This window comes from Penicillium riverlandense (genome assembly GCF_028828495.1).
Source record: "Penicillium riverlandense strain IBT 135883 chromosome Unknown utg000008l_segment0_segment0, whole genome shotgun sequence".
Taxonomy (NCBI): Eukaryota; Fungi; Ascomycota; class Eurotiomycetes; order Eurotiales; family Aspergillaceae; genus Penicillium; species Penicillium riverlandense.
In genome coordinates, this window is record NW_026643199.1 from 1,044,221 (window position 1) to 1,067,564 (window position 23,344).

The 23,344-nt window shown below is 51.1% G+C and overlaps 8 protein-coding genes across 8 annotated transcripts; 5 read left to right on the forward strand and 3 right to left on the reverse strand.

Annotated features, from left to right (window-relative positions):
• Positions 1-450: 450 nt before the first annotated feature.
• Positions 451-1,148, forward strand: N7474_009417 (uncharacterized protein; the record flags this gene model as incomplete). Its single annotated transcript, XM_057200827.1, has 2 exons — positions 451-679; positions 727-1,148. The coding sequence occupies 2 exons, from the start codon at positions 451-453 to the stop codon at positions 1,146-1,148; spliced, it is 651 nt and encodes a 216-aa protein (XP_057048814.1).
• A 6,653-nt stretch (positions 1,149-7,801) lies between these two features.
• On the forward strand, positions 7,802-8,338 carry N7474_009418 (uncharacterized protein; the record flags this gene model as incomplete). Its single annotated transcript, XM_057200828.1, has 2 exons — positions 7,802-7,880; positions 7,929-8,338. 2 exons carry the CDS (start codon positions 7,802-7,804, stop codon positions 8,336-8,338), a joined length of 489 nt encoding a protein of 162 aa, XP_057048815.1.
• An 830-nt stretch (positions 8,339-9,168) lies between these two features.
• On the forward strand, positions 9,169-10,571 carry N7474_009419 (glutathione S-transferase family protein; the record flags this gene model as incomplete). Its single annotated transcript, XM_057200829.1, has 3 exons — positions 9,169-9,316; positions 9,372-9,510; positions 9,575-10,571. The coding sequence occupies 3 exons, from the start codon at positions 9,169-9,171 to the stop codon at positions 10,569-10,571; spliced, it is 1,284 nt and encodes a 427-aa protein (XP_057048816.1).
• Positions 10,572-11,123: 552 nt separating this feature from the next.
• On the reverse strand, positions 11,124-12,137 carry aspf4 (allergen Asp F4; the record flags this gene model as incomplete). The annotated part of the gene is made up of 1 exon (XM_057200830.1): positions 11,124-12,137. One exon carries the CDS (start codon positions 12,135-12,137, stop codon positions 11,124-11,126), a length of 1,014 nt encoding a protein of 337 aa, XP_057048817.1.
• Positions 12,138-14,676: 2,539 nt separating this feature from the next.
• N7474_009421 (glycosyltransferase family 32 protein) lies at positions 14,677-15,869 on the reverse strand (the record flags this gene model as incomplete). The annotated part of the gene is made up of 2 exons (XM_057200831.1): positions 14,677-15,369; positions 15,474-15,869. The coding sequence occupies 2 exons, from the start codon at positions 15,867-15,869 to the stop codon at positions 14,677-14,679; spliced, it is 1,089 nt and encodes a 362-aa protein (XP_057048818.1).
• A 3,072-nt stretch (positions 15,870-18,941) lies between these two features.
• Positions 18,942-19,962, forward strand: N7474_009422 (uncharacterized protein; the record flags this gene model as incomplete). Its single annotated transcript, XM_057200832.1, has 4 exons — positions 18,942-19,289; positions 19,349-19,442; positions 19,494-19,573; positions 19,627-19,962. The coding sequence occupies 4 exons, from the start codon at positions 18,942-18,944 to the stop codon at positions 19,960-19,962; spliced, it is 858 nt and encodes a 285-aa protein (XP_057048819.1).
• An 809-nt stretch (positions 19,963-20,771) lies between these two features.
• Positions 20,772-22,040, forward strand: N7474_009423 (alpha/beta hydrolase; the record flags this gene model as incomplete). The annotated part of the gene is made up of 1 exon (XM_057200833.1): positions 20,772-22,040. The coding sequence occupies one exon, from the start codon at positions 20,772-20,774 to the stop codon at positions 22,038-22,040; it is 1,269 nt and encodes a 422-aa protein (XP_057048820.1).
• Positions 22,041-22,093: 53 nt separating this feature from the next.
• Positions 22,094-23,070, reverse strand: N7474_009424 (isocitrate lyase/PEP mutase family protein; the record flags this gene model as incomplete). The annotated part of the gene is made up of 2 exons (XM_057200834.1): positions 22,094-22,876; positions 22,936-23,070. 2 exons carry the CDS (start codon positions 23,068-23,070, stop codon positions 22,094-22,096), a joined length of 918 nt encoding a protein of 305 aa, XP_057048821.1.
• Between the last annotated feature and the right edge of the window lie 274 nt (positions 23,071-23,344).

The window sequence follows — 23,344 nt, forward strand, 5'->3', positions numbered from 1 at the left end:
GTGGGCTGGTGTTCTGGGGACCTTGGGAGCACACGTCCGTCATCCACTCGGAGATTTCAACCGCCGGTACTGGTACTTAGTATGTCATAGAAAATACTATGAGGTGAAAAGTACCAAGTACATCCAGTGGGTTGAGTACCTTGGGGGTGAGCCGGACCGCTTTAGTGCCAGTCGCTTTCCGCGATCGGGTTGGTGTGGTCACGTGGAAAGACACCGGATGGGATAGACAATTCATATTGAATAAGAATCTATCATCGAAAAGGTATCAATCGTTTTGGGTCAAAGAGTCACAGAAGAAGAGGAAGAAGACGAAGATGAAGAGAGAAGACAAGTCCAGACAAGGGTGAGAATCAAGCTCCTGTGCGCATCACACCAATCACTGCGCTGCTGAGGTCATCACACCTCATTCCACCAGCTCCCATTATTCTCCCCTTCTTCCCCAACAACACCATGGCACCCATCCGGCGGTACCTCCGAATCAGCAAATACTCCGTTCTGGAGTGCCGCATCTATCTGGACAACCCCTCCGACTCGCGATGGCTACTCGACTCACGCGGCCCTGTGCTTGCGCGCGTCTTCGCCGCCATCCGCCCGCTGGTGCTGCCCAAGCTGCGTGAAGAAAACGAGAGACTCTTCGCGCGCAAGAAAGGCAAGCCGGTCAAAGATGTGATTGCAGAAGGTATATGGTCTAAGGGAATAATCCGAGCCTCACTCTAACTGTTGCAGATGAGTTCGAGGTGGCTATCTTCTTACGCGAGTCCCGGACGCGTCACTCGCTTCTCACGCGCAACAAGACGTTTCATGAACCATCGGGCCAGCAGAAACCTTCCACCGACTCGGCTGGTTCCGCAGGTGCTGGAATCCTTCTCGAAAGCGACAGTGAGCCTGACGTGGACCTGCACCATATCCCGCAAGCAATACGAGACGACGATCGATCAGACGAGGGGCAGGCACAAATTGAAGACACAGCCGGGGACGATGAGAAGAAGCTCCGTTTCAGGACCCATTACGAAAGCTTTAATATCTGCGGCTGGGTGCTATGTCTGTTGGTGACGCGCAAGGAGGACAAGACCAGAGCTCCTACCGGGCAGCCGTTGATGGAGGATTGGATTTCAACGCAAGCCCAGGTGTCTGTCGATGAGGATTGAAGCTTCGACGGCTGCCGGGACGTTCTCTCATAGATCTTTGCTGGTCAGCACTCCCTTTCGGCAACCTGAAAGGGAGGTTGACGACAGATGCTGCGAAAAGAATCTGCAACATTGCAGATTCGCCTAGCAACGTGCATCGTTTGGCACATTCTCGGCAATCAAATGGAGTCGCCGACTTGCCGTTGTTTCAAATCTGCCCGTCCCGCGTGAAAATGGACAAGCTTCTACAAAACAGCAGCCACGGCGGCGCCATGCGGGACCGGGGCGGTCTTTGCGACACATGACGAAATTGCATTGTTGCATGGGTCAGCTCCCTACCCTTGCCCGTTCTGTTGGCGCTACACCCGACACATGTCGCAGCCTACCCCAGTCGCTCTCGGCTCGGTCGTCGACATGCATATGTCATTATTAACTACTCTACAGGGCTGACCTCTAGGCGCACAGGAGGCTGCCCACCCGATCGGACCGCCGCAGCTGCGCCGTTGGACGCCATTATCATTGGTGTCTCCTGTACGACAGTGACGCAAATTAGTAGACATCCCCAGCCGGTTCGCGACGCACCCTGGCCTCGCTCGCACCCGTGAGAATATCTGTGTCTCATTGTGTCTCACATGCATAAAAGAATTTCGGTCGTAATTTCCAATCCGCCCACAGTATGGAGTCCATAAATAAATCCAAAATTCTTATTTTGTCTCCATGTGGCTGTGACCACACCTCGGTTCATCGAGAAGTGGAGCCACGATGAAACAGCCGTTCATCCTAACCTCTTCCCGTGATACCCGGCTCCCAACGATTATTAGTCTTCGTAGGCAGCGGGATTTTGACTTCCCTAAACACTGTCGGACTACTAAGTGGCTGCTGGACGGTGTATGTCCGCTGCCCGATCGAGCATGCCGATCCACATTCCACCACGTGTGGTGCCTTGGGCGGCCCTGAATCCTGAATCCTGAAATCCTCTACTTTCTTTTTTTTCTCCGAGCGTGAAGCATCCCCCCCAATCACAGAGACTTCCTTTCCCGCGCCTCCACTGGGTTCAATTTCCAACGGTGCGGAACGGCGACGGGAGATGTCGTAGTGGGGCACCGAGATTTCTCTTTTTTAGGATTTGTCGGGTACCTACTCCGTATTGAAGTTTACGATTTCCGCTAGGATCAGGTAATTCTTGGTGCTGCCATGTGGTTATTTTGGGGGATTTTTTTTTTTTTTTTTTTTTTTTTTTGAAAACTTACTTTCGGCCCCATATTTACTGAACCATTGGATGCGAGAAGGTGCCGCTTGAGCCGCGAAGGGATTGGGTTGGGCCAGGGGTCCAAGATTTCCCCGGGGAGACACAGCACATGGAGACAAGGAGGCGATCTCCAAATTGGAGATAAATTATGATTGTCGTGTCTTGCCTACATTCGAATTGCGATCAGACAAGCACGCAATTGACGCCACCTTCGTAGCGTCCGCGCGGTATAGTTAGATCTGCTATGTACTCCCTATTACGGAACTGACTATCGGACAATGATGCGCACGATCGTCCGGAATACAGTATCAGGGGTGCATATGTAGCCACTCTGTACAACATCTACTGCCTGTAGTACCGACAATAATCTATGAGGAGCCTGACGGCGTTCCCACCTCTGCCACGGCGGGCGACCAACGGCGCTGTGTTCCGGTTGCACCTAATCCTAATAATCAGCACTACTATTTCAGGCAGTGCAGTGCACAGCATGACCTGACCTGTCATCCTATCTCGCTCAGCCCTCCAGCTGACATGACAGAATACGAGTACAGTAAGAGTGCTCGGCGCACGGCCGAGATTTGGGGGATTTACGTGTTACTTCTCTGGATCTGCAAACCCGCACGTGTCCTCGACATCCCTGCTCGCGTTGAGTCACCAACTTAGGGCGTGCCAGCCCACCGGAGCCCTATCAGGGTGTGGTAAGCTCACTCTTGTCAGTGGACAGCCTCCGCTACGCCGGCACACCGCATCGAGGGAAACCAAAATGGAGCCTGGTGGTGGGGCCACGGGAGATTGCTTTGACTATTTCATTGACAGACCAGCACAGCGCGGGTGAGACAGAAGAAAAAAATAAAAATAAAAATAAAAAAACCTTAGGACCGGGTAGGCGGACATCGGACTTCCGCAAGTTTAACCTAACCATCCCTTAGCGGGAGACATTTATTTGCTTGACTATGGTGTACAACTAACTAGTCAAGAGTATAGCCCCTTTTTGGGCCACAATTGGAATCGGAAATATCCACTAGTGGTTCACCACACCACCCCGGCGCCACACCAGGACCGTTCGGGTGGGGAGCTTCTAGAAAAGAAGGGGGTTTTTTCCATTGGATTGCCGCTTACAGTTGTTACGGACCGGATACACCGTAAGTCAATCGCAATTATTCCTCCGTCTACGTCAGATCAAGTGGAGCCCCTCAGCCTCCTATTCATTGCAGGGATGATTATTCGTTAGTTAGGGAGGGCTAATTTACTTTAGACTTGTAATACTGGATGACGGCCCGGAGGAATGGGTGGGCTTGGATTAGTTAGGGAGATCGGACTATAAAACGAGTTCTTCCCTCCCTGTCGCCCATCTTACTGCTTTTCCCTTAATCTACTTGCCTTCACCAAGCAAAGCACAGCAAAATCTCGCTATCTGCATCTCTCATACCACAACACAATCTACCACACACTATGCCTTCCGTCGGCTCATCCTCTCAGTTCCCTCCCTGCCCGGGCCCGCCGCCCAAGGGCCCTCTCCCTCCGCTGCCGAAATAAACCGGTCCCTATCCCACGAACACGATGACTCCGGCACGCCCAATACAGTGCGCCTGACGAGCCAGGGCCCTCTCGCCTCGGCAAGGCTATGACAACTTTTTTTTTCATTTCCGATCTGGTTTCGGCTCCGACGATTCTTTGTTCTTGTTTTAATCGACCGGGCTTTTTTGAGACCTGACTAATACGCCCTGTCACCCTCCCTCTCGATCCCGGTTCACGTCAATAATCCTTGGATCCAACCCGTATCACGATATGGAGACAACACGAGCGCGATCCATACCCACACACCATACTCAGGTATGGCCAGACGTGCTCAAGTGTCTGCGCGGGTGAGGGGAAGGGAGGGGAAGGGGGCAAAGACACTCGTTTCGAATCCGGCCCTGCATAATACTCGGTTTCTTGTCTTGGCTTTTTTGGCTTCATTTCTCATTCGCTTTCCCATGGGAACGGAACTCCCCGGCGCCGGCGCTACGAATGGGTACACCGAATCTTGCATTAATAGTCACCTTTTTTGTTTATCTCATTTTGTTTCAGAACAGCGCTGGATGCAGGGATCTCGATCGCAAAGATCGCCTGTTAGCGCTTTGTCTTCCGATGCGGAGACGGTGAACAGACGCTTTCACCTCCGCCCCCATGGACTGACTGGCTGAACCTAAGCCCCCGTGGGTCTTACGTCTGATCGTCAGTGACTCGTACGTCCTGCGCTGTCTTCCTGTCGTCTTGCGCCGATCGGAGGCTCGTCCCGCGATGTCTGTCCGATCGCCCTGCATTCAGGGATGCAAACGGGACGGATCTTTTTCCTCTCATTCTTTTGTGTCATTTTTCTTTCCTTTTCATTTCGTTTTCCTGCATCGGGCCGAATCTGAATCACCGGCATGTATCATAGACTTAATATACCCAACACAGCAACACGTTGTCTTTTTTTCTCTCGAATTCGATCTCCCTCATAATTAGCTCATGTGAAACATTGCCAACCCGCCGAACGGTTTCATCCGATTTTCATCTGGCCCTCCTTTCATCCCCGTTCCCGTCCTACTTAATTCTCCGTAATACCTACTGCAGCAGGGATAGCGGGGGATGTCGCGCCGACGGGCCCGCCGCAGACTGGAGCTAGGACCGCGACTATTGATGCCATGCAGCAACGTGCAGTGCAGTCCGGAGTTATTCCCTGGTCCACATCTACGGTTCAGGAGAAGCCGGTATTTTCTTCAATAATATTAATCGTCATGAATCACTCAATCCTCGGGTGGCGCTCCGATCTAACACGGTCCTTTCTTATCGCCGTCCCCGCTTTGCATGATTCATGCGTGTCTTCTGAGGCATCATCTGTGCGCTGACGATTATCTGGTGTTTACTAAACATAACTACTGCACGATAGATTGCGAATGCAGGACTATCTATTATTCCATCATTGGACAGACGGCACCAACGGCTAAAACGGAATTATTGTATAGTTCCCACTCTAGGTGGCCACGTCCCTCCGTCCGAGCGTGGCAGCCTCGGCGCGACTTGCCCTATCTCGTGCGTGTCCAGGTAGCTGGGTCTCGCACGAATATCCACTCGTTTTCCTTGTTGTCGCGATCTTCAGCTCTCATGAAAAAGCGCCTGTGCCCACGTCCTTGCTGGCCGTTGGCCGCTCATTTCCACTGCCGTCATCATTTCTGGGTCTCAGCTCGACCATTGGACGGATCTTCAACGGTGCGAACTACCCACCCAGTCCCCGCTTTTTGGTATTTTCCCTGGCAGGCCATGGCATTATTGAACTCCAGGGTGTATATTTTTGGGTCACTACTGTGTATTTGGCTATCCCTTCTTCGGCGCTGTCAAGTGACACGCTGGTGCAGCCGGTAAGTTCCCGCTAACTATACATACTTCCTGGCTTTCACTTTTCCTTTTTTCAGCCGCGAGCCCAGGCCTCTGGCTGCCTCTCACCCTGGTTATTTTGACTTTGAGGAGAAGCTCTCAGACCCTCGCTCTCTCTCTTACTCTTACTCTTACTACTACTCCGACAGATCTGGCCCTCGACGGTTTTCACGTCTTACCCCTCAGAACTACCTTGGAAGAGAAAAAAGGGGGCGGCGGGCGCGGCGTGAAGTATAGCCTGCAGGGGTTGTCGTAGGTCCGCGTGGGGGCGTGAGCTGAGTTGATTTCTAGCCACGTGTTTTGTCTTGGGTGAGATTGTGCCAATCTATATCCCTGCCTCTTATCTCTTGTCGTGTCAAGGGTATTGGATAATGCGTTGGCGGGTTTGATGGGGATAGGTGAGCCGAGCCAGCGGCTGGTTATGTATGATGAAGGGACAGAAAGTACATACTGTTGGCTCATAGGGCTGTAAGATAGGCGTGGAGATAGCCAAGTGGGTGCAGGTCTCCGTCAGCGCGCGTAGTTGCATATGAGACTTAGGCTCGCCATGGCCCGATGATAAGAGGACGTTGGCAACGGGCGAGTCGGCCAAAGCAATCATAGGTCCTAAGGCTAGGACGGCCGCAGCGGCAAAGGTCTGTTTTTGGTAATAGGGTAAGTATGCTTACTCTCAATAAAGATATTGGATGGTGTTTATTGCCTGTGAGAAGTGTATCGTGGTTGGAAATCAGGTTTCTCATGTGATGGTATCGGAGAACTTCACTTGAGTTTGTTTAGCTCTCAATCGGGTCGCTGGATTTAAGTACGCTCATAAGAACACACACGAAGACCATTAGGGTCGAACTATGTAGCTCTTCTTCTTTGCCTAATGAACAAATTGTTCCGCCGCGCTGTGAAATGCAGGGATCAGTCAGTGGCGGACCGCCTTCCTAATCGCAGCAACCAGACAAGGTACGTATTGAAAGACTGGGAAAGGCAGAATCAAAGAGTTGTTGAAGAGGCTGGGATTCTGTTGGGGGGTAGCACGCCATTTATACACTTTAATGCACCTTCTGTGACTTTAAACTAAGCCTGAGGCAGGAGCTATTACCAACCTTGAACGCCTTTTTTTTTCTCTCTACCAAGAAATATATGGACATGCACAAACGAAGGGTCTTCGAATATCTATCCAAGATACGTGGTTTATTTTCCAGCCTGACTAGATATAACAGACTCAATGAAGAATAGATACCCTTCTTGGATGAAGTTTCAAAGCACGGAAGTTGGCTCAATCGCTGAATTTATTTAAAATAGCTGGCACGGGAAGTTAAGTCTTCCGTTAGCCTGTACATTGGCAAGGCATCGTTTCTATCTAATCAACCAAATCATACCGGTGGGCCTGAAAGCCGAGCTCCACTTGGAGCGACGTACATTGAACTCTTCATGGCCCAAGGCCTCACAGACAGACCTGTAACAGTGAGACTCCCTCCTGGGAGTTGTCAAGGTCTAATCACAGGTCGCCTATGGACTTTGGTAGCTTTCAAGACAATCTGAAAAGGGAAAGGATGCAGAGATGGTTGAGAATGGAAAGAGAGCAGCCGTCCAACGAGAAACACCTCATCTACAGAGCTCGCATGACTGAAAAACGAGAATCCTCAACGCAGTGAATCAGAGTTCTCAGCCAACAGCTATCTCGCTAGCTGAATAAACATGAAGCCACTGGAAAAGAATTTGGCACTTCACGGGTAAAAATGCTAGGGCCAATTACCATAAACCTGAGGCAGGAATTATTTATTTGCTAAGCCTTTTTCATTAGACGTGGACAAATGCTTTAGCAAAATGGTATTTTTTACCAAGCAATCGTGCATACAAAGCATTGTACTTTGTTGGAACTGCGGGATAGGGCTTTCCTCAAAGGCTCAAACTAACAACACATTTTCCCCATTGCCCTGAAGAAAATTCAGGCAAATAAACAAGCAAGACAAAAAAAGATGAAAAGAAGAGATCGCAACTCCGCAAGGACCGAAGAAAGAAGTGAGGGGCCATGATGTATGTCGTGCGCAAGCGTAAGACCGACAAGATATTGCCAGTCAGCTCTTCTGACTCTGGATGGATCAAAGCCAGAGGTCTGTAAGGAGAAGCATTTCGGCCAGCTAGTTCAAATAATGTACCAGCCACCACCGACCTCCTCGAGCGGAATGCCCGTGGCTTCGGCATAAAGACGCCGGAGATGCTCAAGGTCCCACAAGGCACGCTCAAGAACCTCAATCAGACGACTCGCCATAACGTTGAACTCCTCCTCATCCCAGTTCCAATAATCAACGTTGTTGAACGGGGACTGGTAGAGGGCGCCCTCAACACGACGTGCTACAGCGACGATTTCATCGGCCGGCAAGTGGATCAAATTGTCATCATCGTCATCGTTGATCGGAGACTGGTAGAGAGCGGGATCATAGGGAGGAGGGGCATGGCTTCTCAGATCAGGGTCAGAAGCCAAGCGGTGGATGGCATCTATGAGAGATACGGAAATCCCCTCCGAATGGCGACGCTGTGGAACGGGATTCCCAGGCGCACGATTCAGTAGACTGACCGGCGTGAAGCCCAGATCGGCCGGTGTGAAGTCGCTGAACCGAAAGTAACATTAGCATGATGAGCTCCTGAGATGGGAAGACGACCAGATAAACTTGCCTAGACTGCATCTGCTGAGAGTTGTGATTCACATCACCGACTGGGTCTTCCAGGGTAACGAACAGCTGCTCGTCTGCCAAAGAACTCATGTTGGAAGAACCCATGTTCGAGATCGGTGAGAGAGGATGAGCGCTTATGGAAGCGAGACTTGATGACGGTCTGAACTGTTTGTGTTTGCTTGTGAAAGACGGAGACGCGTGGTGAAGAATATGACGAAATGAACGAAGGCGAGGGAGAAAACGAGAGTATTTGCGCGTTCTATCTACAAACGAAAGACAGAAACCTCGACGAACACCCACATCTGATATTGACGTTGATATCCAGCAACCTGGTCAATGGCCAAACAACACAGTTTCGGCCCGAAACAAAGACGGTCTATTAAATTCAGAATCCATGCGTCTATCGTAGTTCTTGATAAAAATTTAATGGGAAATTAAGGCAAAAGAGCTGTAAAGTTCGGCAATAAATACTTTGATAAGTAGACGCAGCTATACCGGCTTGTCCTGTTTGGCCACCAATTACTTAATTTGATATTTTGGACTCAGATATATAGAATCGATTCAAACGTGTTGCAAACAAGAAGTATATTACCTGTGAGTATCTCCAAAGAGCTATGAACATTATCAGTGACTGGTCGAACCACCGATGTATACAAAAGCACGTGACGCGATTCGTCCGTGATAATCAACTTCCGCCCTGCGCTCTGCTCTTCTCCCCAAATCCACCATGCTGCAACTCCATGTGTGGGGGCCGGCCTTTTCACTGCCCTCAATTGATGCCCAATGCTTGGCCACTATTGCATACTGCGCTCTGACGCTACCCGCGGGCTCATGGGAGCTCGTCGCCAGCAGCGATCCCTCGGTATCCCCGACCAGTGAGTCTGACGCGACAAAGCCCACTTGGCTAAACACTGATCTCCAATTCAACAGATGAGCTCCCATCTCTCCGGAACGGACCTGTATGGGTGAGCCGTTTCCGGAATATCGTCGACTACCTCCGCCAATACTCCGACGGTGGATGGAACCTGGACGCCGAGCTGGGCGGACAGGAACTTGCTGATAGCGTTGCGTATGCATATTCCTTTCACATCCTCAGGGAACTCCCTAATCTAACTGTTTGATGTTGTTGTTAGCTTCACCTCCTTTATCGAATCGCGCGGCGAATCCCTCGTCGACCTATCCCTGTACGTCACCAGCCAGAACTACTACAACAACACATCACCCGCCTACGGGTCCCTCCTCCAATGGCCGAACCAATGGATCCTCCCACCAAAGCTACACAGCGCCGCCAAGGCCCGCACCGCACACCTGGGCCTCTCGTCGTTAGACCTAAAGGCGATGGAAGACGCGCGACAGCGCGAGCACTCCGCTGCCGTAGCGGCAGGGCAGATCCCCAAGAACCTCATCCAGCGGCCGCGGGAGACAGTCTCGGGTCTGCTGGGCCGTACGGCGCAGCAGAACCAGTTCAGGCTTGAGGCGCTAACGGCTGAGTTCTTTGAGCCGCTCGAGGCTATGCTGGGTCGCAAGACGTATCTGCTCGCTGCAGATGAGGAGGGCAACCCGACTAGTCTGGACTGCATTGCGCTGGGATATCTCTCCCTGGCACTCGTGCCGGAACTCTCGTTTCCCTGGCTGCGGGATGCGATGCGCGCCAAGGCGCCGCATTTGACGGCGTACACGGAGCGGATGCGTCGGCAGTGCTTCGGTGATGCCACCACGAGCATCGAGAACGCCTTTGCGCCTTCAACATCTGCATCCCCACTTCCGTGGCGATCGCCTGAGCGCATCTCCGCCGCGGCCGTGGGAACAACCCTCCTCAACACTCTGGCTGATTCCACGCCGTTCCTGCGCGAGGTGCGCCAGCACAACCGCCTGAAGCGCGTGGCCGAGTCGCCCGATGCTGGATTTTCTGAACGGGAGAGCAAGGCCATTTCGCAGCATGCCGAGGCTAGCAAGATGGACATGTATGTGTCCATTGCTACGGTGGTGGGCGGTGTTGCTGCTCTGGTGGGCTATATGTTTCACACTGGATTGTTTACTTGGGCGCCAGAAGAGGCGGAGGAGGAAGAGGAGGAAATTGCTGGTACAGAAGGGTTGTCGTTCCAGGCTGGTGATTTCTTAGGGATATAGAATAGGAAGCGTTGATATAGATGTTGGCTTTGGAGTTCTTCTGAAATTGTACGATAACTTTGTTGCATCAGCCTGAGTATTTCTTCCAATTCATTTATTCCCAGTCCTCTTCGTGGGTTTGATTGAGCATAGTACAAATGTAGCAGCATTGAAGGAGATTAGGAATTGTTCACTACGGTGATATGATATATGGCCACGGCTACATGTCACAGCAGACCTCTACACAGAAGAAACACATCGGAACTGGTAACCAATCACAATCAAATGGTATATGTACATGAAAAAGTTGAACGGCAAATCATGACTTAGATCGATATGTATGCCCACCTCAAATAGCCGCAGGGTATCCGCAGAAGAGCTGCCGGAAGATGGCGAAAAAAGCGATGTGGGCAGGTCTCGCTCCTCAGAAGAGACGGATTCTCCCGGCTGGGAGAGAGGGATACAAGCGACCTGCGCGCGCACACCTTAGAAGAGTAAAGAAAACACACTCAAGACACCTCCGGCTGAGAGAAGAATTTGCGCACGAATAGAGAAGAACGGGGAAAAAAGAGCTTAGAAGAAGTCGAGGTTGACGACCAGGCGGATGGCGTTCGCCTTGATGGTGCCGCCCAAGCCGTCAACATATCGCTCGCTGTAGGTGTAGGCGTTGACGACGCTGGCGAGCTCGTTGGCGATGGAAGAGCACAGCGTGCCCTCGTGGGTGCAGATCTGCATACCCTGGACGAACATGTTGGCGGCCTGGGCCTGGATGGCCGAGACATCCCAGCCGGACTGGCCGTCGTTGCCCTCGTTGCTCATGTCAAACTCACCCCAGGTGCAGGCATAGCCACCGAACTCATCAGTCGGGAGATCTTCGCCCTGAGCGGCGCCCCAGGCACCCTGCGAGTTGCTGTCGATGGCCACGTACTTGACCTCATTGGGCTCCATGGTGAACTTGAGCGCCTTGTTGCCGTACCAGCCGTCCATCTTGCCGTTGGGGCCAATCTTGTTCCAAAAGATGACGGTCCAGGGATCGGTGTTGCTGCCCTCGAAGCGGAGGACGTGCTGGTACTGGTTGGCGGTCTCCTCGGTGACCAGGATGATGTTGCTGCCCCAGGGATTACCGACGTTGCCCTGGTATTCGATGCTGCCGGAAGATCCCTGGGCACTGGTCGTGCCTCCGAAGCCAGCGCGCGAGAATTGTCCCGACGGGGGAGCGGCGAACCAGGTGGTGTCGCCATCGCTGGTGGGGGCGGGAGCGTGCAGGGAGATCACGGAGGTGGCGGAGGAGGTAGTGGTGGTGGTATCGGACTCGGTGGTAGTGGTAGCCTCAGTCGGAGCAGGGGCAGGCTCCTGGGTGGTGGTCTGCTTGCCGGACCACTCGTTGATCCACGAGACAAGGACGCCGTCAATCTCGGCCGTGACCCAGTCACCGACGCCGCGCTTGTCGACCTCGACGACTTCTTCGATAACCTTGTCGATGTTGTCGATTTTGGCGGCGGCATGGCGGCGCTCGTGGGCGTGGTGGACACGGGCAGCCACGGCCGAGCCAGCCAGGGCCGACAGGAGAAGAGCGTTGATGTGCATTGTGGGCACAGAATGAGAAGAAAAGAAGAAGAAGAAGAAAAGAGCAAAAGGAGCGACTTTTTGAGCGACTTTTTGAGCGAGCGCTCGATGAGAAAGCGAAAAATGAGTGTGGGTGGGAAGCGGGAGACAAAAGGCAGGCAACTAAGAGAGAAGACAAGAGAAGAAATCAGGGGAGAACGAAAGACACTAGACTGGGGGGGGGGGGCGGGATTATTGTGATCGGTCAGTGGTTCCCTGGGCACGCAAGCGCTAGTCAGGGGCAGGCACTGCCTAGGGGGGATGTGATTGGTACTAGGGGCGGAGGGTGGAGTTTCATCCAGTGGTCGAGGCCTTTGTTTACTTGGTCCTACCTATGGACGATAAATATGTCCTATACACTAATATGATGAAGGACATAGAGGAACACGTAAAGATCTAACTGTCAACCACGTTATCCCATCGGAATGTGAGACGGAATGTGTCGCCTCGATCATCCAATGCGAAGGTGATTTAATTAGGGTTAGCCCCCAGACCAATCGCACCCCTGCAAGGCGACCCCTGGGATTACACATCCCCGTCCAGACCGAGACACCACCGCTGAAAAATGGGGCCTAATCGCTAACTACATCCAGCAAATCTCTTTTGATCTGATTCACCGACTGGACGTCCGGGCGGCGGTTCAGACGTGGTCTGGGCCACAACGATCATGAGTGGCAGCGATGTGTGCTTGGCTTGCCGCCCGGTGGACTCCCTGGCGATGCGCTAGGCCCGCTGCAAGGTACAATCACCAATGCTTAGAGCGACGTTGCTCCACTGCCTGACGAGTCCACGCTCCGGATCGGTGTCTCCGGGGGGATCCATCGTTGTGTGTCTCCATAGCAGATCATTCTAGCCCATGGTCTTTTTCACATGGCCGGTGGTGCCTAACTACTTGATTTTCTTGATCGGCACACAGCCTGCCAGCCTGGTGGACACCAGAAAACCTTTAAACAGGGTTTGAGTGACTTGCATTAGTGAGGGAATAACCAATCTGACGTTGTTGTTTTTTGCCACACATATTATTCAGTTTTCTCAGGCCGTTAGACCCGGACGTTGTTCTGATCCAACCCGCGAGTTCTAGTCCTCTGGCCATTCATAGATTGCCTCGCCAGAAGCCGAAAGATTTCGTCTTTTATTTTCTAAGATTGAACTACCTCACTTTATGGTACACAGTTGACAAAAGAGCTTTGGAATTACTACTATAATATTGGTGATGGTAAGGCGGTAAGGCTGCAAGGCTGCCCCCTCAGATAGCGATCGGCCTGCCGGGGTCAGAGGGTGAGCTAGCCCTCAGCTGGCACTGAGCAAACTGATTGTTCTCCCCGTTGCTCATCCTGTACATCTTTGATCGTAGAACCAATATTCAGTTCTACATTGGGCATATCCCAATATGAGTTCCGTCTTGGTCCCTGTAGTGGCGATGTTAACGTGCTCGAATTCTGACGGCTCTTGGCGGTTTACTCTCGAGCTTGGTTGGCTCACGAGCTCATGAGGCAACGGATGAGACCTAGCTAAGCACGCCGTTTCTCTTGGCTTCTGCGGATTGACTCCGATCTCTACTGGATGTGGTAAGGGAGTCAGCGCACCAGGGAGAGATGGATGTTGTGTAGTGGGTTCAGAGATTAATGTTCGTGTTCTTAGATCTGAAATCCTGCGTTTGGGCCGAAACCTATCTGCAACTCAACCTCTTCAGAAGGATGGTGCTGTACATAACTAAGGAAAAGTGTCCTAGTGTTAACCCTGTGCGTCACAATAATGTAGTTAGCCTACGCCACATTGTGGGACATATGCAGTTAGCTGCAGAGTGAGCACAGCCCACTTCGCTCTTCTTGAACAACGGAGATTTTGCAGCGTTTTAAACGGCGGAAGTTCATCGATTCAGTGCAGTAGTTAAGTTCGTCATGACATTTACAGCACGGATAATAACTGCAATACTTTGCATCTGGGGAAGCTCTTAAAGTCAGTCTGTTCATCAGAGTCGATAGGATGTCTCAATCCGCTCTTACCTGCATTACTATGGGCATATTCAGCTCCTAGGTACCGAAAAATACTCGCCGGCTGGCGCTGGCGCCTGTGTTGATGACTGAAGCACCCTATTGGGGTCAGGCACTTGTAGTCCTACTCACTGTGAAGGCAAGCACATGAATCTAGGCCTAGACCAATATTTTTGTGTATTTATTTACAAAATATGCCCACTGACACAATATAAGTAGGGGAGTTGGCTTGAGTATAGCTGGAACTTGCTTTAGTAAGTTGGTCGGAAGGTGGTTCGATTGGGAGTCATGCTTTGCCCTCGTATCCGAAGAAACGCCTCAGTTTATAAGTCACGTATCAACATCTTGATACGGCAAGCCATATCTTCCGCCGAGTTAGGCCAAGTGACAGTAAGTTCAGAAAAGAGAGCTCTGGGCTCTGGGTCCCCAAGACCAATACCCCATCATTCCATCAATACCAAGCAATCTATGTTCCAGGCGATCAGCTGAATCATTCAGCGAAACTTGTTGCATAAAAACATACCATCTCAGGCTGCTTTGAAAACTTTAGAGCCAAAAGTACCAGAAGGAGTCCTGCGAAGCACATCACAAAGAACCATAAGCAGGCGGTTGAAAATAAATAAGCCAGCGGCAAGCCCTATCGCCCCCATGCTGAACCACGTCCATGGTCGATCTCCAATCCACGTAAATATCTTTTCATCCGCTCGATGCCAAGTGCTACTTTCGAGGTCAATGATGTATGGCGCTAATTCGGTCCCATTAATGACCCCGAGGGTTGGCGAGGGCAACGACGGTTGCTTGAGCAGGTATCCCTTCAGCACCATTGTCAGGAACATGGGACCGGCAGAGATCATGATAGCGCAGTGTGGCTGCCACCGGGCCCAGACTCGCGTGATGGCATTGAACGCAGGTAATTGAGCAATCGCCGCTGTGTAAGCGGGATGGTGTGCAGAGGTAATTAAGAAGTCATTCGTGACACCCGTTGGAAAGGTGGATTTGAAAAGCGCATAGTGTTTTGCTGTATCTGATCCGAGTTTGTGAATGGGCAGAGTTTCGTTGCACCATGTATCCATGTCAAGGTAGATTCCGCCATAGTGATATAAAACAAAATAGCGGATGGAGTCGGCCCGCTGGATAGGGAAAGCGTAGTTGTCCCATGTATCCACGAACCATGGGTAGTGATTGGCAAGGAAATCGCGAGCTGATGCATCAGTCCACAGCTAGCAAAAATAGTTAGTGATATTCAAAGGATGAGGGTTCGTATATCATTATGTGTAGCCGTCGCAAGTTGAAGCCTCTCATAATTGCATATAGATAGATATACCTTGTATTCAAAATCTGAGTAAGCTTGCTTGCAGCTCTCTTGCGACTGGACCCAATGATCTGGAATCGTCTCTGTCGCAGTGGTTTGATGCAAGATGCGTGGTATATGACTCAATCGGGTAGTGCGATTCCGATCATACAAGCTATTAGAGCTAGACAGAGCCACCTGAGGGCTGAAAAGCTCTTTATTTCTGCGCAGAAGAGTGATCAGAGGCTCGAGAGCGTAGAACAGCAGCCCAATAATCACTAGGTTTAACAAGAGGAAGACTGTGGCCCGGCTCGGCCATACGATCAATTGATTCGTGCAGCGCTGTCTCCACCGAGGCCCTGGTTCTGTTTCGAGGCGTTCTTCATCGCGGATCTGTTCGTATTTGGGGTGAAACGCTCGGAAGGTCATGCGGTGGAGATTTATCCAGAATCTCATTTCATCATACCGCATAGAGTTTGTGGTACTATTGCGAGACTAAAGAAGATCGGCAGTAAGGGGGGACGACAGGTATGTGACGAATGCGGGTATCGAGGTGGAGCACGGCAATCAGGGGAGAATGTAGATCAATGTCAAGGGAATAGAACGCAAAAGCATCCTTGGCCGGCCCGAATATTTTATCGTTCACTGAAAAATGAATGGGCATAGTATGGCTAGAATCTGACGCATCATCGCCAACGCAGTGTAACGCCACCTCTGCCATTTGCGGCGGGAAGGTTGCTTCAATCTATTGACGAACCAAGAGAACCAAGCATCACTCGACTTGCCGATCGAATGCGGAATCCTGCTTTGGCCTAGCCCCAGAAACCTTAAGTGAAAGCTTGGATGGAGCTTAATCCGGGCACCCCCTCCAGCCATGGAATCGCCCTGTTGCCCCAAGACCACGCGACCAGGATTAGGCAGCACCGTTAGGTAGTTACCTTCTATATCGCTTCTATCTAATAACATTTAAAATAAAAATTAAAGAACACACGGAGTTGACTAGGATGTGGAATTTATTGTAAACATTAAATATCGTGTCATAGTCCAGGCTAATGTGAATCACTAGCGTGGGCTTCGCGGACTTCAACAGCAAGATCTCCCAGTATCCCTTCGTCTGAAGGGATAGATACCGCCACTGCATAATGTTCGTCGTCAACATTGGCCAAATGAAACTGATTTCCAATGCCGCTCCAACATCCATTCCAGTACACGGAAGTGATCCGACGTTCGTCGTGACAGAGATCTAGCATGCCCTCAACCCCCAATCCGAACGTTGCACTTCCACAGAACGACACCACTCGACTATGACCATGTCGGATTGATATTTTTTCAACGTCTTCCAGACGGATGAGCTTGGGTGGGTCGCCTTGTTGGTACGCTTGGCCACTACAATTGCCGACCGGTGAGTATCAGTCACAGCGGTACACGAAGCTCAAGGGAGATTATACCGGAGACAGATGAGATTCCTCAGCACGATAGTGCCCTCAGCCAATTTATTGTGTATAGTCAGGGAAAGCCGCTGGGTCACCGGATGGTGCATTTGCTACTCAATTCCGTCGGGGAAAATATTGCCTTCAGTTCGACCGGATGTTGCTTTCGTTGTAAAGAAAGTACTTTGGCGGCGCCAACAACTCTATTTAAGTGCCTCGAAGGACTTTTACGATCTAGACATTTTTTTGAATGCCCCGAACGTATTTACTCCGATTACGCGGCCGCGATACGGTTACCAGGGTAAAGTCGAAAAGCATCGATCGGTGACATACTGAACTGATCTCATTGGTTAGCGGCTCCAGGATCGCCCTTTGTCGTAAGTGGGGTCGAGCCCAATATGTGAAATGCAACTGCTCTTGCTACTCTGATAAAAACTTCCGAATAATGAAAAAGCACTGGTGGCAGATTGGGCCCATGAGCTTCTGGACGAGCCAAACCTTCGTCATCTGAAGGTTTACAGAGCAGTACCAGGGATCTGCATACGAGCCGCGTATACTCCGTTTACAGCAAACCAAGGGAAAAGTTTCACTCATAATATAACAGGACCCCAGAGGCGTTTACTAGAGTTGTGGAGCTAGCCAGGCTTCAAATCAAGGCCAAGGAGACGTCACCCCTTTAAGCCCGCTTTCCTAATTTGGAGACCAACGACGATGAACCCGGACCGCCTTTCATTCGTCAGAGAACGGATACTTCATCGCCAGCTGCGTATTCCCAGTGTTTTCGTACTGGATTCGTATTGGAATCTTGACCATGAGGCTATATCATCATCATCGGGGGGGCAAAGGTGCTAGAGGCTCCAATCTCAATAACTTACACAGTAACCTGAGCTATCTCTATTAAGGATCTGCTCTTTCTCGCAGCACCTTTTTTTCGGTCGTACCGCCTTTCCGCCCACTCCAGAAGACTTGGCGACTTCATTCCTGGTGCGCTTCAATCAATGTAGTATAGGGTGCGTGGTTAAGATGAAAAGTTGATAGAGCTAGTCGTGCCTTACATTGGGAGGCTGCAATTTGTGATACAGTTCACTAGTTCGTGTATTTACATAAAAGGGCTACTCGACTACTCACGTAAGTAGACCGTCGTTAGCATGGTCAAACCAAGCCCTAACTACCTCCAAGCCAGGAATCAGTTTGTTGTATGATCGACTCGCTGACCGGTTATATCTACCGTTGGGGCTTGAATGATCACCGACCAAATTTTTAGCTGACTGCTACTAGACGGGTTACCGGTTAGGCTATTCTTGAGGTACATGTCAATATTCGACAAATAGAATCCTTAATGAAACCTGTCTAGTGCAGATGACTCTAGTGTGCCTGATTGCGGGCACGACCCTGACTGTTCTCTTGAAGGGATTTCATTCAATTTCCGTTACTCGCGTAGCATTTCGATGCCACGGAAACGGATTGATGGGGCCAAACCAAGAACTTTGTATTCTCAGGAGCAAGAATTAATTGTCCATAGTTAAACCTAGAAGAAATTTCTGAGCAGAACTGTGTACGACTGGATTGAACTAGTGACAAACTGCTAGCTATTGTAGAGAAACAGGGTATTTACTATGAGGAGATCCGTAAGACCTAGTTAATCAAATGATTATCCTATTATTAAGTCACTATTCTCAGCTTCAACAAACCTATACGAGCTCCTAAAATCAACACGATTCCTTTGGTTTTCTAGTCCGTGCATGAATTCAGCCAAGGCGAGGCTGAGGAGCGTAAGCCTGCGCCCATACGTTAGCTAGGTTCTACCGACGACGGAACCAATTAGCTTAACTGACAAAATAAATTAAGGCTTAGCTGAGGCTTGCTAAATATAAGTTATATGCACTCTTAGGCGTGCCGTCCACTCTGAAGATATTCACGCGTCTAACAGGTCAATTGCAAGTGGGGGCGGATTTCATTCAGGGAGGATGGCACGCCTCAGAATGTATACGATTTTTATACTTAACGAGTTTAAAAGAGCCTTTTCTCGGGAAAGTAAAGACAACATTTTCCTTAATACAATTGTTTCAATATGCGTGGATTCCTGGCTTTAGTGGGCCTCTTGGCCGCTACTACCGCGGCAGAGAACTCAATCTGCGCTGATGGCCTATACATGATTGCTGCCAGAGGTTCTACTGAGCCCGCGGAGGCTAGGAAGGGGTATTTTCCCGCAAACTCAGGGTCCGCTGGGTATGTGGCACAGCTTATTGCAGATAAGATCTCAGGCTCCAAGATCGCGGGCGTGAAGTACCCTGCAACGCTGAAAAATCCTCCCTACGTGCAGTCAGAGGATGATGGGGCAGCTACTATGCTGCAGATGGCAAAGGAGTACCACACATCATGCCCAAATTCAAAAATGGCCCTCATAGGCTACTCTCAAGTAGGTGACGAGAAGCTTATGCGGCTTGCTGATGAACATGCTGATGCGGGGGTTGCTAGGGTGCACAAGTAGTCTCTGACGTCCTTTGCGGCGGCGCTGGTGGCATGTTCAACAACGATCCACCATTGTCACCAGCCATAGTCAAAGAGAATAGTAAGTGGCCCTTTTGTTGTTGACAATTTGCCGAGGCTGACGCAAATGCAGTTGTTGCGGCAGTCCTGTTTGGGGATCCAACACACATCGCCAACACATCATACGATCGCGGCACAAGCATCCACAACGGAGTGAGTAGTAATGCTCATCTCTGCATTCTTTGACTAAAACCATTTTTCATTAGATGTTCCCACGAAAGAACACCACCGTGTGCCAGCAGTATGATAACATCGTGGCTTCCTGGTGCGACAAGGGTGACAAGTACTGCGACTCTGGAAAAGGTAAAAAAGGCCTACTAATCCATGAATCCTACCTCGGGATATACAACAGCACCATGGTAGACTACGTGGTTGAAAAATGGAAGAACGCGACCACCACAGGCACGTCAACAGGGTCACCCACGAGCTCAACCACCAGCAGTCCATCTCCATCGACTGGCATGGCATCCGGGTTGACTTCAGATCAGAGTTTTTTCCTGGCATGGCCTCTGTTGTTGCTATGTTGTGGACTCCTATTTTAGACTGCGACATTGAAATGCAAGAGCCTTGCGATATGGGTTACCTTTTGCTAGTCTTTCACTGCCAGTAGAGAAAGGAACAATCGTAGCATCCTTGTATGACGAGAACGGATTGGTCACCGCCTATGTACAGTGGGGAGACAAAGGTTCAAATAGGTGGCTTCTGCAATGCCCTCGGTCATAACCGAGCATCAATTTTTACGGAAGAAGGAGAGGGGGGGGAGGGGTGTGGTTAGAAGATAGTTTTAAATTGGGAGCTAATTACTCTAGAAAACTCGAGGTACTATTGTATAGTCTCACGACACTATGGAAGACTGTAGTAGTAAGAGACGGACGAGATGAATTATCTTATACGGCGTATTTCAAGTAGATGGTACTGTCTAGACGCAAAAACACTAGGCATGGTTGATAGTCGGAAGCTGTGTTGTGGCTGCGATCTATCAGATAGAGATCGTGAATCTGAATGGAGGAAGGTGTTGGTCAAAGCCCGAGAGCCCTAGAGGGCTGAAGGCAACCTAAGAAGAGGATCACAGAAGATTACACGTCGGGATCCAAGTGGTGATCTCACAAGATACAGCCGCCGGAGGCTTGATCTAGGCAATTGAACTACAACAGCCGATTATTACATCCTGGAAGAGATGATGAATTGTGCAACTCTTAACCAATCTATGTCAGACACGCGGAGATCAGCCTTTCCTGCGATTCGCGTAACGTTTTCTGGCCCCTCGCACGGCTGGACCTCGGGACGATCTGCACATTTAAAACTACCGGCTTATCGCCCTTGTGGTTTACACTACCGTCTCCTTTCCAAAATGGCCTATACACATCAGGACTCTCCGTCAGAAGCACCTGACCCAACTACCCTCCCTCCACTCCCGCTTCCTCCGGGCGTGTCATCCCGCTATGTCGACTGTACTACATCGCACAGCCTCGTCTTTCACATTCTCGAATCCCTTCCAGACCTAAAGCCTTCAGGCTCAAAACCTGAACTCGTGCTTCTCTGCCATGGCTTTCCCGACCTTGCATACTCATGGCGGAAGATGGTCCCTCTTCTCTCGTCGCAGGGTTACCATGCGGTCGCCTTCGATCAGAGAGGTTTCGGCAGGACGTTTTCAAGGAAACCTCTCACAGAATCATCCTTTAGTCCCCTCGCCTTGATTCGGGATACTGTTGCACTAGTTCAGGCGCTGGGATACACGTCTGTCTCCTGTATAGTTGGACATGACTTTGGCGCTGTCCCCGCCAGCCTATGTGCATTGGCCAGACCGGACATGTTCCGCTGCCTCGTTTTGATGTCCCATCCTTCAAAGGGCCCTCCTCAACTGCCATTCAACACATCTCCCTCATACGGCGAGCCTTCAGCTGCTCCCTTACCTCCACCTCCTCCTATAAACGAGGCGCTAGCAGCTCTGCCCCGGCCCAGAAAGCCATACAAATGGTATTATTGTGAGCCTTCTTCTAACGCGGAGATGACATATCCTGCCGGTGCACCCCTCCATACTTTTCTGCGCGGCTACTTCCACCTCAAGTCCGCCGACTGGGACGGCAACCACCCTCACCGATTACAAGCGTGGACTGCCACCGAACTAGAGAAAATGCCTCGATACTATGTTATGGATCTAGCAGACACAATGCGCCAGGCTGTTGCGCGGGACATGGAGACAGAGGATCCAAAAACGGTCGCCTCGCGCTCTTCACGCTGGCTTCCAGACGCTGAGCTAGCAGTCTACGTTCAGGAATATGGTCGTACGACTTTCCAAGGCGGGCTGAATTGGTATAAGGTCCTAACGCAGCCCGAGATAGCGGCGGAAATGGAAGCGTGGTCTGGAATGAAGATACCTATTCCGACGATCCTGATCTGCGGGAAGAGTGACTGGGGAACGTACCAAGTGCCCGGGGCGCTGGAGGCAATGGAGCAGGAGAGAAGTGTGGGACCGGGGCTGTATAAAGGTACGATATTAATGGACGGAGCTGGGCATTGGGTCAATCAGGAACAACCTGAGAGATGTGTTGAGGAGATTTCACGACTTATCAAGGAGGTTTCCGGGGCTAGGACCATTTCGGCAGGGGTTCCAGTTTGATCTTGATAATTACATGGTTACGACGTAAAGAGATTACAAGATAAAGAAGCAAATCAGGTCTCCCGCAAGTCAACGCCGCCCTCGAATGCAGCACCACCAGCCTCCTCATCCAACTGCACGCTCTGATCCAAGCCACACACGCGGAACAGCATCTGCGGCGTCAGCTCCTTATCCAAGCCCGGCAGACCATCACGCTTGAGCTTTTCCAAACCCTCACGCATAGCCACCAGCGCAGGCCCAATAGTAGCAAACGGGTAGATTATAATCCTGAACCCAATCTGGCGAGCCTCATCTGCCGAAATAGAGGGCGTAGATCCATGCTCAACCATATTCAGCAACAAAGGCCACGGCGCCAGATCTTTGACAGCTTGGCGCGCCATTTCGCGAGAGTCAATCCCCTCCAGGAAGCCGACATCTGCGCCTGCATCGCGCGCCGCGCGCAGCCGAGCCAGACTCTCTTCGTAGCCGTGCTTCTGCAGCGAGTCCGTACGCGCAATGATCACAATATCGCTCTCCAGTCGCTTGCGAGCTTGCACCGCGGCCCGGATCCGGGTCGTGTAGGTGGTCGTGTCAACGAGCTGTTTGCCGGATAGATGGCCGCACCGCTTCGTCTGGACTTGGTCTTCGATGTGGAAGCCAGCGACGCCAGAGCGAGCATATTGCTCTGTCGTCCGCGCAACCATGATGGGCCCGCCGTATCCTGTATCTGCATCGGAGATGAGTGGAGTCGCGGGGGATAGGTTCGCGATCATCTCGGCGTTGGCGCGCATGTCGTTCAGCGTGCAGATGCCCAAGTCGGCCTGGCCGTGTACGGAGGCTGCCGTTCCGGCGCCGGTCTGGTGCTGTTAGTTTATTTTCGGTTTTCAATTTTGTTTTTTTCACACGCGGCGCATACCATGTACAAAGCATCAAAACCCGCGGCCAGAGCCATCCGCGCCGAAAGGCCATCATATACTCCCGGAGCGACGATGAATGCATTCGGGTCCTCCAGGGAGCGCCGGAGTTTGGTTGCTGCTGTTACGAGAGGCATAATGAGTTACCAAAGTAGATGCAACAATGAACCGGCCTCTGGCTCTGAACGGGCGGGCCTTCTTATATGTCTCCGGCCCTCCGATGATGCCGTCTTTTCCGATACCGGAACATTTTGTTATGTCAGCATATGCACCTTCTCAAAGCGGCAATAAGCTGATGGCGACACAGGAAATACATTATTCTCGGCCTTGTAGACCTCGGGCCAGTCAAGAATAGGCGGGGTATAGAGGAAGTCGGTGTAATCCGACTCGGCACGAGCTGTTGTTCACACT